This window comes from Alternaria ethzedia, assembly GCF_023757985.1.
Source record: "Alternaria ethzedia strain BMP 0044 chromosome Unknown scaffold_24, whole genome shotgun sequence".
NCBI lineage: Eukaryota > Fungi > Ascomycota > Dothideomycetes > Pleosporales > Pleosporaceae > Alternaria > Alternaria ethzedia.
Genome location: NW_026056217.1, coordinates 394,174 through 407,627, shown reverse-complemented (window position 1 = coordinate 407,627; position 13,454 = coordinate 394,174). Strand labels below are relative to the sequence as shown.

Below are 13,454 nucleotides of genomic sequence, written 5' to 3'. Positions count from 1 at the left end.
CGAGACGTCACGTCAAGTACAGGGATCAGTGTAAAGTTTGTCATTCCACTCGGTCTATCTGAACAGTCCTCTGCAGACACGAGAGCTATTGATGAGATATTCCGACTAGCTCTTCCGTCTTCCAACTCTACCACCTTTCGCGTATAAGAGTAAGGTCTATGAGATGGTGTAGTTCTCAGCAACAGACTTGACGTCCTTGGAGAAGTTGATCTCCTGGCCCATGGAAAGGAGGGTTACAGAGGAAACCTATTGCGCTCATTAGCTTGGAAATCGTGATGTATATAGAAAGACGACTTACATCGACGTCCACGAATGGTGTGGCCTTGCTGAACCGGACGTTCATAGGGAAGAACTCAGAATCGCTGCCAGCCTGTGCCTCGAACTCGAAGCTACCGGAGCTGTTCGCATCGTCTACGGCACCAATGTTCCACTCGATGCTGTCACCGCTGACCTCGTATACGGCGTCGAAACTCGAAACGTTGGGCTCGTCGGTCTGGTATGGGATGGTGACGGTGACATCCTTCAATGAGTCACCGCCGGTGAGCTCGTATTCCACAGTGATGTTGTACATGTTGCCTGAGTCCTCGACCCATACGCGGAAGGTGATAGGTGGGTCGGAGATGTCGTCGGGCCGTGGTGCGAGCTTCCACTTCATGACTCCTATGCCCATGTTGGAAGGGAAGCCTTTGGTTGTGTCGGCCAACTGGAGGACCTTGTCGTTCCTAAAGACCGCCTTGTCAACCTTGGGATGTGTCATCAGCTGTGCGCCGCGAGTGTCACCGGTGGCCAGGTCGAGCTTGACTTGCGTGAGGGAGGGGTCGGTAATCTTGAGTTGCATCTCGCCCTTGACTTCGAAAGACTTGAGTAGACCCTCACGATCCAGGCGGGCGGAGATGGTTTCGTTGGTCGTGATGTGTACGGCTTCGCGATCGGTCGAAGTGGATTGGCGGGCGCTTGCTGGAGCGACCGCAGCGGGAGCAGACGGCTTGGGTGCGACGAGCGGTTCTTCCTCTGCTGGCGCCTGCTCGCCAGTGACTTGCTCGTACATGTTGTTGGTCTTGTTCTTCTTGCCGAGCTGCATGCCCTTTTTGCCCAGAGCCAATGGCTTGCTGGTAGCCTTCTTCTTTTCGGCTTCGTAGCTGTCGTACGTGTCGGTGACGTTGGTCGTAGGCACGCTGGGTGTGAAGGCGGGATACGAAGGTGAACGACCGCCCATGCCACCGCCCATTCCGCTGCCCATACCGCCTCCCATGCCTCCACCTGCTCGCTGGGATCTTGACATCTCCTTCCTTTGCATCTCGAGCTGCTTGGCCCGGCGCTTGCGCTCTTCTGACGCCTCGAGCTCCTTATTCCGTGCGATGATTTCCTGGATGCGCTCCTCATGCGACTCCATGTCCAAGAAGGTCTTGATCTGGCTCATGGTCAGGTTCTCCCGGTAACCCAATGTAACGATCTCGTCGAAGGCAGTGAGAAGCTCAAAGGCATTCTTCTGGATCTCGCGCTCGTCGAGGGATTTGCATATCGAGGAGACAACCTGAGCGAACAGGTGCAGCGAGTTGATGTCTTGCAGGATGTTGGATTGTAGGTTGGTGATCAGAACCATGTAGAGTTCGTCGAGGGGTTGGTATACGTAGCGCACGTTGTCCTGTTCGCAGGTCGTGTGCTGGGTTCCGCTGTCGGCGAGCTTGGGGAAGGATGCGAGGAGGGCTTCAATTCGGGAGCGCTGCATCTCGCGGAATTGGCGGGAGACGACCGCCTTGCCGCCTCTGGTGCATATTGAAGCTGCGAGGACCACCTGGCTTCGTCAGCTTGGTGTTGTGGAGGGAGGCGCACCCAATTGTCTTCTGTGTAGTCTCATACCATCGTGTCTAGAGTTTGTAGGGGTCGCAAGAGTATACGGCGCTGTTTGGGGTGTGGTGGCTTCGTGTACAATGTCCCTGGACTTGAGGCCGCGTTGTCAAATGTGGAGGGGAATATTGTCCGTCAGGAAGTTGCTAAGGAACACAATTCCGCCTTTTGTATTTATGGAAGGAGAGAAGGCGTGTTCAATACGAAGAAATAAAAACACGACACGACTGTATCAAAATCAGGACGCGAGCTGGACAGGTCACTGAGCCAGCCCAACTGCACCAGTCGCAACACCTGGAGGTTCCAAAGTGGACACCTGTAGTCACGTGCAGCTTCCGTCTGCCTAGCGGCAAATCCTCACTGACGCAGCTTCCCCTACGTTGGCCTGTTTGACAACACCTGCAAGCTGCAACTTGACTACTTCTCCCGGTTTTCTACACGAGATATTCGTTGCGCCGTCGCGAGCAGCAAAATTCAAAAACTATACAGTGCATCTGCGTCAAGTGTAAGTGAAACCACGTTAGCACCTGCCACTTGCCCGCTTGCGCCAAAGCACTTTCCCATCTTAGCGCGAACACCACCGTGCTTCCTTTGTCCAATTTCCAGACAAGCCTCCTCATCCTCACCGAGTACAGGCTCTCACCATCGTAAACACCGTGCGGAACTCATCGCCATGCCCTTCTAGCCTCTGAGCGACGCTGCGCACTCACCACAAACCCCGATTTGCCGCATCGCCACCCACCTAGTGACTCGCACCTGGCTGTGACGCGCTTCCCACACTCCTTTTATTCTACGCGTTTCGATCGACAAACAACGCCTGCAAACACCTCATTTGCACCCTTGATCGCATACCATGGCTGCCGCAGCACACACAATACCAGGTTTTGAATTTCCAACTGCCGACGACGACAACATGGATCTGCATTCCGACGATGGCGGCATCGACTTCGACGATGGTGACATCGACTTAGATCTCGACCCCCCACCTCCCCAGCCCCAGGACGAAGAGATGTCCATGAACGATGCAGCCTCGGCCAACGACGTGGATGCTCAGACCGTGCCTGGCGAGCAGGACGATTTCATGGTCGACCAAGAGGACGTGATTGAAGAGGATTATAGCTTCCAGGAAGATCAAGGCGTCACACTCGTTGACCAGCCTGTTGTACAGCCCGATCAGTCCGCACAGCCTACACAGTCACCACAGCCTGCCGCAGTCAACCTTCCCCCGATCCAGACGAATACCTCGCATCAAGATGACGACCTAATCGACTATTCCGAGGAGGAGGGCGACGACTACCATAACCCCGATCTACGTTCACCGTGGCTGCGAACCGAAAGCTACGCAAGCTACTACTCGGACGCGCAGGCGGTACATGACGAACTGCCTAAGGAGATGACTGAACAGCAAGATGAGACACCCGCTGATTTGCAAGCTCTACTTCCCATGTCTGCAGATAACAAGTCGCCCAGCCCGCACCGAGAGCTACAGACCGTAGCTCATGACAGCCCGACGCGCGCAGCGGCGCATGAAGCCGCACCCTCACCCCGTCCGCAATCGGTCGACGACAACGAAGAAGACAGTCAGAATGATGATGGTGACGGCGGTGTCATGTTGCCAGGCCAGGAACAACATGCAGATGGTGAAACCCAAGATCAAGACTCGACGCACCACGGCTATGAACAAGAAGCTACTGCTGATGACAGCGAGCATCATGACAGTGACTCATCTGAATTTCCATCTGTCACCGTGAACCTCCATGGCGAAGAGTATTGGCTTTTCAAACAGCATGACTACGACAACAGCGGAGACTGGCTCGTTCAGGACATCTCACTTGCGAAGGCTAGTTTGTCAGACCTCTTCCAAGCATGCCGTATGTCCCTGTGTGAGGATGTGTCAAACGAGACAGAGATCGGCTTCAAATTTGAGCACTTGCAGAACCTGGAAATCTTCGAAGACAACACGGCATGTGTAGCTGTTTCGCTTGAGCGTCTCGTGGGATACTACCGTTCGCTTCATGCACAAGATGGCAACAACAACCCAGACTCCTTTTATATCTCTTTGATGCTTCGACCCCGCTTCGCTACTCTGCTCTCAGACATCGCAAAATTTGCCGACCAAGGAAGCGGCTATTCTGCTTTCGAGGCTGCCGTTGTCGCTGGTGAGACTCATTTCGCTGGCATGATTGCTGGGGCTTCTAGTGATGAGCCCACTGAGTGGGACACCCAGGAGCAGGACCAAGAGTATGGCGAGCAGCAAGGAGAAACAGGCGATCATGTTGAGGATCTAGAGTCTGCGAATGCTGAAGCACAGGCACCAGAACATGGCGTCGAGGGTGATCACAACGAAGGAGAAGATGAACAAGAGGCCCACGAGAGCGAGGATAACCAGAACGAAGCAGAAGATGAGCAAGAGGCCCATGACGGCGAAGGAGTGGATGTGCACGAAGTGGAGCACACATCGGTCGATCATGCTTCTTACAATGAGCTCGATCAACACGAAGAACCCACTGAGCAGAATGCTCAAGAGGGTGATGATGCGGAGGATCCAGAGCGCGAGGAGATTGAGGTTGCACATTTGCCAGAAGAGGAGCAAGCACCGCCCCCTGAAGAAAGCCACAGTGTGCAAGCTGCTAATCCTAGTGACGTATCCACAAATCCTCAGGAAGTTGTGGAGCAACCTCAGCAAGATAGTCCCAAACCGAGCGAGAAGACCGACGCCGAGTCGGAGGCCCTTCGCTTGCAGGAGCAAGATGACTTGATTGACTATAGTGACGAAGAAGACGAACCGGCCGTGGATGTCAAGGGACCTGAAGATGCTTCCGCTAATGAGCCGTCACCCTCATCCGCGACGCTCCAAGGCGATGAATCTGCCAACGCAGATGGACATGGCTCTACTGTAGGCTCATTCAGCCACAATGAGAATGCCGCCGAAAACACTGGGGGAGCTGTCGAAGACCCTCATGGCGAAGCAGTACATGACCAGACTGAAGGCAATGACGACAATGAACAGTCGTACCAAGACTTCGTGCAGGCCTTCGACGACGAGGACCCCTTCCAGGACTTTCAAGCGGATGGAACAGATGACTATGGTGCAGACGCATACGACGGCGACACTAACCAAGACTTCGGCACCCAAGAGTACCAGGACGAACAGGCAGATCTGGACTTTAAGTATGGAAACGAGTTCAACATTGCTGGCGCCGATGTGACGGATGGCAACGATGTGAACGGTACGGACGACTTTCTGGATCTGGAAAACAATCCTGAGTGGGACGCCGACCCGGATCTTGCTCAAGAGGGTTCAGAGATGCCGGCCATGGCACATGATCACACCGACGCCCAAGACGGAGAGGACGGTGTGGCTGGACAGACTGCGAACGCAACGTCTTCGGCTGCAGATCCTACAACGGCCTCGTCTAACGATGCCAATGATGTGTCCCCACAAGGACAAAAGCGATCCATCGACGAGGCTGGACATGGAGCGGATATTGCATCTGACTCTATAGGTAAGCTCACGATCCCTATACACAAGCCAAACTCATGCGCTGACTATCTTGCTCTAGACGCCAAGCGCCCCAGAGTATGAAGGCCCGCCGTCCTCAAAGTCTACCGGGTTTTCGACTCTACTAACAAGCAGCTTCATTTCCGCCCTTTCTTCAACTCAGTGCGCCCTTGAACTAATATGATGTATACTAATAACAGGTCCGACCATGCAGCGCGCGCCGCCGGATACCAAACCTTGTGGAGGCAACATGGTCACCAAAAGGTAAGAGAGTGCATCTTCTTGCGCGTTTTCTTTGCGTCATGCCCTGCCACTACAGGGATTGCAACTTGGGCGATGTTTCTTTCTTCTGCGCAATATCTTGGAGTATGCGGAGGTCAGGATGATATGTCTAGGGGCGGTGGAGGATCTGGTGGTGGAAAGATGGAATCTTAAGGTGTCTCGAGCCATATACCCGATGTTTTGAGTCGAAGTTCAGGGTACCCTGAAGGGACTCTAGGCACTTCCAACCCTGAGCGGGAGAGTCTGAATCGAAAAGTCACATGCACAGAATGATCCTTGGCCATACCTCGGTGGTGAATTGTTACGTGAACCACGATCAGCACAGCGACGTAATCATTCTCGATTGCATCTTGTGGGGAGCGATTACGAGGTATGCTATTTTGGTTGCGCCTGAGGACACTAGACGGATCATCACGAGGCGCAGCACTCGAGCTGGAGACGGCACTATTGGCAATTTGACTCCACCCACAGCTGTTCCTGGTATATGTCACTTGTAGAGATGAGGGCGCGCAAAGCCAAGGGAGAATTATAGCTATATTTGCGGCTAGATATTGCAGGATGGAATGCCGCGTCTTTGTCTGACGAGGAGATCGACAGGCTCTAACCCTAGCGTGGGTGAGGCGTGAGGACGGGGACAGGGGAAGCTAAAAAAGAAGCCCCTGCGTAAGACGCAAGCCGCCGTGAAACCTTGGGGTCATGGCACTGGCGAGACCGATACGGCACGCCACCTTGTTGGGAAACGGTTTATCGATAGATAGACAGAACGCGCACGCATCTTTGGTCAATCATCACAACACAGTCCTGAATCATTGCACTCATTCTCGCTCTCGTTCATTGTCGCTGGATCGTGCCCTTGGTCACGAGATTCCCCGCGCTCGCTTGCTCCCTCGACACGTCTAGACGTCTCGCCCACCTTTGTTGCAGTCACTTGATCCTTGGCTCGGCTCAGGAACAGCGTTTGGTGAAACGCGAATCGCTTCTTGCGCAAGCATCCCCAACCCACCACCTCTTCCGTCGCATCTGCCATCGCACCTGCATATCATATCTATCGTCCGTCGCAGTCGGTCGCTCAGTCAGTCACCTCGGCGCTTGCGCATCATCGCTCCTTCCACTGGCGTCCCTCCTTCCTCTTCGGCAGGCCACGACACAGGCGCCTATCGATAACCCCAGTCCACGCAATCCAACGTCAACCGCCGCGCACTAGCTTCACACCACCCACGCCCGTTGCTATCGCCTGCGCACATTCACAGCGACGTCGATATTGATATTACCTGGCCGCAAATAACCAAGACAGGTCGCATAGACCTACAACAACCGGCAAAATGGTCGAAGACAAGTACGTTGCGCCAAGACACGCCATTCTGCACGAGAAGCCCCAGGAACTGACGATAAGGACAGATATGTAGGACTCATGCTGGCCGTGAGCTCGTCACTAGCCATTGGCGCAAGTTTTGTCATTACGAAGAAGGGCCTCAATGCCTCGATGGAGAAGCAGGGCTTCAACGGCGACGGTTTTGGATACCTACAGAACCCTGTGTGGTGGGCCGGCATAACAACGAGTGGGTGCACACGCGATGCTACGCCGTGTGCGTGACTGATGGCATACAGTGGTACTCGGCGAGATCTTCAACTTCGCGGCATACGCCTTCGCGCCTGCCATCCTCGTAACTCCCCTCGGCGCCCTTTCAGTTCTTATCGGTGCGGTACTCGGCTCATACTTCCTGGACGAACAACTAGGACTTCTGGGCAAGATTGGCTGCGCGATATGTCTTATCGGATCTGTCATTATCGTGCTACATGCGCCGCCGGACAAAGAGGTTGAGTCAGTCGAGGAGATCTTGAACCTTGCGCTTCAGCCAGGTACGTTTATGCGCGCTTCTGCAGTTAGGCTACGACAGAGACTAACGCAACGTTTTTAGGATTCCTCTTCTACTGCGCTTTCTGTGTCGTCTTCTGCATCTTCATGATCTACAGTGTTGCGCCCAAGTACGGTCGCAAAAACCCGCTCATTTACCTCTCCATTTGCTCGACCGCCGGCTCCGTTTCCATCATGTTCATCAAGGCCTTCGGTATCGCCCTCAAGATGACATTTGCGGGCAATAACCAGTTCACGCACCCCTCCACATACGTCTTCGTAATTTTGGTGGTTGGTTGCATTCTCACACAGATGAACTACTTCAACAAGGCCTTGAGCCAGTTCTCAACGAACATGTACGTCCTGCATCCTCAAGTTTCACCAGCGAATGCTAACGCACCACTACAGTGTCAACCCCCTCTACTACGTCATGTTCACGACTTGCACCCTCATCGCGTCCTGCCTCCTCTTCCAAGGCTTCAACACCACGTCTGCCGTCAATACCATTTCCCTCCTCTGTGGTTTCCTCATCATCTTCTCCGGCGTATATCTATTGAACCTTTCGCGCGAAGACCCCAACGGCAGCAACGCATACGGCTCGCGTTTCACCGACGGCCCGCCTTCTGACGCCATATCCGGTTTCCCTACAAGACGCAGTATGCAAGCGCGGCGCAGCGAAGAGCTGTTTGAGCGACAGTCGATTGGTGTCGTTCGTGATGGCAGGCCTAGTTATGCGGACGCTGGCGACCGTAGCGCGCTGATGCATGACTACGACGTTGAGAACCAGTTCGAGCTTGGAGATTTGGCCGACAGCGACGATGATTTGGAGGGTGGCCAAAACACCAAACGAACAAGCTTCGACGAGGAGGCAAGGTTGAATGGTAGACTCAGCGGCACAGGCAGAGGGCGTGTGCAAAAAGAGTCGGTACAACCGAAGAGGAACTCGTCAGTCCGATGAAACAGGTAGACTGATGATGAAAGTCGATGGGTGCAGGCTTTTGCCAGTCTTGGGCGTCTCAACACATACGGAGACAACTCCTACGTTTGAGAACACGACTGGTTTGCGGAATTGCATTGTATCGCATCGTGGCGTTTGAGGTGAAATTTGTAACATGGGGTTTAGGGTAGTGGAACAGGCGCCTCGGATTAAGGTGCCGGCCACTTGTACTTGTACTATGATAGCATGATATGTATACCCAGAAGGCATAGAGGAAGGATGGTATCTTTCTTTAGCACTCGAATTGCAAATATTTTCTATGTTCAATTATCAGGCATCAATTTCACGTGTCACGTACTTTACAACCTCCGTGAGAAGTGCATCTCGTACGATACCATGTTGAAGAAGACAATTTACTGTCCGTTCCTGCATTTCTTGGCTTTTGTCATGTTGAACAACGTGATAGCGCGAGCGCGCTAGGCACAGATCTGGTCTAGAACGCGACTTCCATGTGCACAAACAAACCATTATCCTCCACTTACGAACCGACTTCCTCAGCAACGGCCTTTGGGGCCGACTACTTACAGCCATGGCCACGACCGACTCGAGCAATGGGCCGCAGCTGTTGCAGCAAGCGGAGAAGATCTTGCTGCACCCGATACATCCACATCTCATCTCGTACTGCCCTACCATGGATCTCATAGCGCTAGTTACAGATGAGGAGAGCCTCGATGTCTACCGAATTAATGGTCAAAGAGCATTTGGACTGAAAAGAAAGAGCGAGGATTTGCGCGTTGATGCGCTGCAGTGGGAGTTCAACGGCAAGAGCATCGCTGTCAGTTGGAGCGATGGAAGCACGGACTTGGTGAGTGCCGAGACGGGGAAGGTTACGCACAAAGACGTCATGTTGCCGGAAGTTGAGGGCGCCACTGGTAGCATGGTAGAAGACGAGAATCCAGCTAGGGTAAGGTGTATAGGCTGGGGCCTGAACTTCATCAATGTGGAGACTGTGAAGAAGCGCACCGGCTTGAAACCGAAGAATGCCAACGGCATTACGCCTGCGAAGACTGATGTCTTTGGCAATCCGACGACGGAGGAATGGGATGCGTTCAAGGATGATACCACGCTGGAGGACTTTCTGCAGCGACAGCCGGACTTTCAGACCTTGGACATCGCGCCTGACCTGCCGGATCAGCTTGCTATGATGGATATGGAATCGGTGCTACCCAAACTCCCCGCAATTCCCCTTGCACCAGCATTACCCTTCATGCGCGTCTCACAGGTGGATACTGGAGCGTTCAGTTCGCAAGCGGAGGTGGACTCGCTTCTGCATTCGCATCATCTGAAAGACCACAACTCTGTCGACATGTTCATTCGACTGACCGACCGTGGAACCGTCCACCCCTCGATATACGACTCGCTCGAAACAGTCAACGTCCAGCTCCCGAGAGCCTGGAACATGTCGAGCACGCCAATACTGCATACAAGTCACCCATACAGCTGTACACACAGCCTCCTGATGCAAACGTCATCGGCCACCTCGCCACAAAGGAAGAGCATCGCCTATATCCCTCTGACACTGAACTTCATCCCCTCCGCAGGCATCTATCTGCATCTCATTGCAGCAAAGACATCACAACTACAGAACCTGCTCTTATACATCACCCAGACTCTCCAACGCGTCCGCGCTTTCTTCAAGCACGCGCAAGACCTGCCCCGAAAATTCATGATGAACATTAGCGAAACACTCGAAGAGAAGGAACTAGGCGATCTTGTCACAAACCTCTTCCACACAGCATGCACAGGAAACTGCAATCCCGTTCTCAAAGAATGGCTTGTCGACGAGTTGGCAGAAGCAGGACACAAGCGCTGGGACAACACCGTTACTTCCTCATTCACCACGCTTCTTGCTCTGCTTCACGAGAACCTCATCCCAGCACTCGACCGTTGTTCGATTGTCATCTCGCGTCTGCGTGGACTTGCGCAGTTCCACGACCGAGATTGGATCTTCAGCGGACCAATGTCAGATTTCTCGTCGCTGTTAGAGACGCTGAAGAACATGCGATTACTAGCCCACACAGCCATGTTGTACGCATCGGAAGAGAAGAGACAGTTCCACAGCTTCAGTAAATGGCTGAGATTCACCATTGACTTTGAGGCTACGGAGTTGGACTCGCAGTCTAGAGCTGAGATGGAACAGCGCGATCCGGGTGTCGATGTTTCGCAGGTACTGGCGTATATCCAGTATGGGCTTACTAAGTCGGATGTTACGCCATTTCTCAGACCAGAGGCGCAGTTGGATGGTAAAGCTAAGGGCAGGGAGGAAGCAAGCTATGATGATACGAAGAAGGCTATCGAGTTGTTGAAAGAAGGTGCAACGTTCAAAGAGGAGGCGCTGTGCTTGGAACATGTGCTTGGGCATTTGAGCACAGGTGTCACGGGGCTGCTGAAGCAGATTAGTAGGTGGCAGGAAGCCAACATCCAGATGAACTATGGTGTTGTTCTCGAAGAGATTGATAACAGCGGGGAAATGGGCGTACTTGACATGAGAATGGTGTTTGAGGTATGCTACCCTCCTTCCTTCTTCCACCAACGCTCGAGAAGTCATACATACTAACACCACACAGCCATCATCGACCTCAGACAGCATGAGCACCTACATCGCGCTCTCACCCCCTTCATCACCCACTCTCTTACACATCCACCGCATCTCACACGCACAGAGCATATCCAATCTACAGCGCGACATCCACGCCTACGCCATCTCTACCCTCGACTTCTCATCCGCCTCTCACTCGACCAAAGACATCAAGATCCTCGACGCAAAGTTCGCAGACGACGCCTGTCTTCTCATCCTCTTGCAGCTCCCCTCAGAGGACAAATCGCTATCAAACGTCATCGTCTCACTACCGTACACACCCGCCGCGAATGACATACCTCACCAACACCCTCTCATTACCTACACCCCGCTTCCGCAGTCTTCGCTACAGCGACATTTTCTTCCGCAGGGTACACCGCCGCCGTCACCAAGAAACAAGATACTTGTAACGCAAGATTTGGTTCAGAAGCACACGCAACATGTGTTTGAAGGCCGGTTCACTCCGATGAAGTTGGTTGTGAATGGCAGGAAGGGCAGGAGAGTGATTGTTGTGTTGGGCGATGATAGGAAACATTATCGCGTGTTGGACATGGACTATAGGATGAAGAAGGACAAGGAAGACGGAGATGAGGGTAGTGGGACTGGGACTGAGAGCGAAGCGGAGGACAGAGATGGCGATGTGGAGATGGGTGGAGCGTGAGGGTTGTTGATCCGTAACAATGTCCGATTTCACAGATCAAGCCGTGACATGCATTCCTGCGACATGAAAACCTTGAGGGATCTGCTATAAAACATATTTAGTATCAGAACACAACGTCACAGCACAGACAGATACAATGAATGGTGGACGATATCAGAAGTTCAGACCAGATGCATTTTTCGGAATCACATTCCCTAAGAACCTATCATGCATGCAAGCCACAGTAGAAGAAAGCCTAGCTTGCCGAGAAGTTTCCATTTCGTTATAACGCCCGGCCACCCGCATATAGAGGTATGGAGAGAATAACCGACCGCATCTTTGTCGTTCCTGTCGTAGACCAACGCCACCAGATCACAAAGCACCACTCTAGTCCTTTGTCTTCTGGGTACCACGGAGCAGACCTGTCCTCCGCGCGGCGATGAGACCGGCCTTTTGACCCTGGGTGGCGTACCGGGAGATGGTCGAGGCTTTACCGATATGCTGGTGGTTACCACCACCGTGGGGATGGTCGACGGGGTTCATGGCAACACCACGAGTCCTGGGCCAGCTGTTGCGCTTGGCAGCGAACTGTGGGGTGTTAGTGATTGCGCTGATGTAGAAACGACCACAATACATACCTTGTGCTTAGCACGCGACGCCTTCATGAGAGGCTTGTCTGTGCGGCCACCTCCAGCGACGATACCGACCATACCACGGCATGAGCTGGGAAGGACCTTCTTGGCGCCAGATGGGAGCTTGACACGGGTCTTGCCCTCATCGGGGTTGTGGCCGATAACGGTCACGTAGTTACCGGAGGTACGGCCGAGCGCACCACGGTCACCGTTCTTGTCTTCGACGTTGGTGAGGACGGTACCTTCGGGGACGGAAGCGAGGGGGAGGACGTTGCCGATGGTGAGCGCAGCGTTCTTTCCGGCGTAGATGAACTTGGCAATGTTAGACATAATTCGCGTTGTTGTAGCCCGGGGTATCTCGACTGACCTGGCCAGTGTACATGCCCTCGTTGGCGATGAAGGTCTCGGTGTTCTGCTTGAACTTGTAGGGGTTGCGGAAGGTGACCCTGGCGAGGGGAGCGCCTGTTCACGAAATCGTTAAAAATGGCCCAGACGTCCAAATCGCGGCTGGGTACTCACCACGACCGGAGTCGTGGACGATCTCCTTTACGACACCCCGAATGTAACCATTGCGCTCAGCCTGCACCCATTAGCCCTCATATCCCAATATGTGTGTGTGTCCAATATCGCGATTGTGCGGGCGGCGAACGTACGAAGTCGAGCGTGCGGAACTGGGCGGGGTTCTTGTTCAGGCGGGTGTTGGCCGTGAAGATAGAGCCGCGACCCTTACGTTGGTTGCGAATGACCCTACCCATGACGACGGTGTTGATGTGAGTTGGATTGTCGGTCGTTGGAGTTCGCACAATGGATAGGTATTTCGACAAGAGCCCACGTCGCTTATTTTTTAGTGGGTGCACGGGCCACTCTCTCCAACGTGGGCGACAGCCCTGGACGCTCGTCATCAACAACAACAGCAAGAGCGTCATTTACGAATCTCAGAATCCACAAAAAAATCGTATCGGCTGTTACCATAGGAAAGAGTCCGTCAAAAAGAAACCCCAAATCAGCATCGCATCCCTCGAATCTTCGTTGAGAAGACGCGTTCCAACTTCGGTGACTTGTTAGACGAACATCATCAAACTATTCGCCCCAGACCCAGAAGTTCCAACGGAGAATAGTA

At 53.4% G+C, this 13,454-nt stretch overlaps 4 protein-coding genes across 4 annotated transcripts; 2 read left to right on the top strand and 2 right to left on the bottom strand.

The window, feature by feature from the left end:
• Positions 1–156: 156 nt before the first annotated feature.
• J4E87_008145 (uncharacterized protein) lies at positions 157–1,863 on the bottom strand (the record flags this gene model as incomplete). Its single annotated transcript, XM_049379737.1, has 3 exons — positions 157–246; positions 299–1,795; positions 1,861–1,863. The coding sequence occupies 3 exons, from the start codon at positions 1,861–1,863 to the stop codon at positions 157–159; spliced, it is 1,590 nt and encodes a 529-aa protein (XP_049230624.1).
• Positions 1,864–2,701: 838 nt separating this feature from the next.
• Positions 2,702–5,434, top strand: J4E87_008144 (uncharacterized protein; the record flags this gene model as incomplete). Its single annotated transcript, XM_049379736.1, has 1 exon — positions 2,702–5,434. The coding sequence occupies one exon, from the start codon at positions 2,702–2,704 to the stop codon at positions 5,432–5,434; it is 2,733 nt and encodes a 910-aa protein (XP_049230623.1).
• A 1,520-nt stretch (positions 5,435–6,954) lies between these two features.
• Positions 6,955–11,723, top strand: J4E87_008143 (uncharacterized protein; the record flags this gene model as incomplete). The annotated part of the gene is made up of 7 exons (XM_049379735.1): positions 6,955–6,968; positions 7,031–7,191; positions 7,241–7,492; positions 7,552–7,843; positions 7,896–8,432; positions 8,911–10,987; positions 11,052–11,723. 7 exons carry the CDS (start codon positions 6,955–6,957, stop codon positions 11,721–11,723), a joined length of 4,005 nt encoding a protein of 1,334 aa, XP_049230622.1.
• Positions 11,724–12,089: 366 nt separating this feature from the next.
• Positions 12,090–13,089, bottom strand: RPL2 (60S ribosomal protein L2; the record flags this gene model as incomplete). The annotated part of the gene is made up of 5 exons (XM_049379734.1): positions 12,090–12,290; positions 12,341–12,646; positions 12,702–12,796; positions 12,854–12,914; positions 12,988–13,089. The coding sequence occupies 5 exons, from the start codon at positions 13,087–13,089 to the stop codon at positions 12,090–12,092; spliced, it is 765 nt and encodes a 254-aa protein (XP_049230621.1).
• Positions 13,090–13,454: the final 365 nt, after the last annotated feature.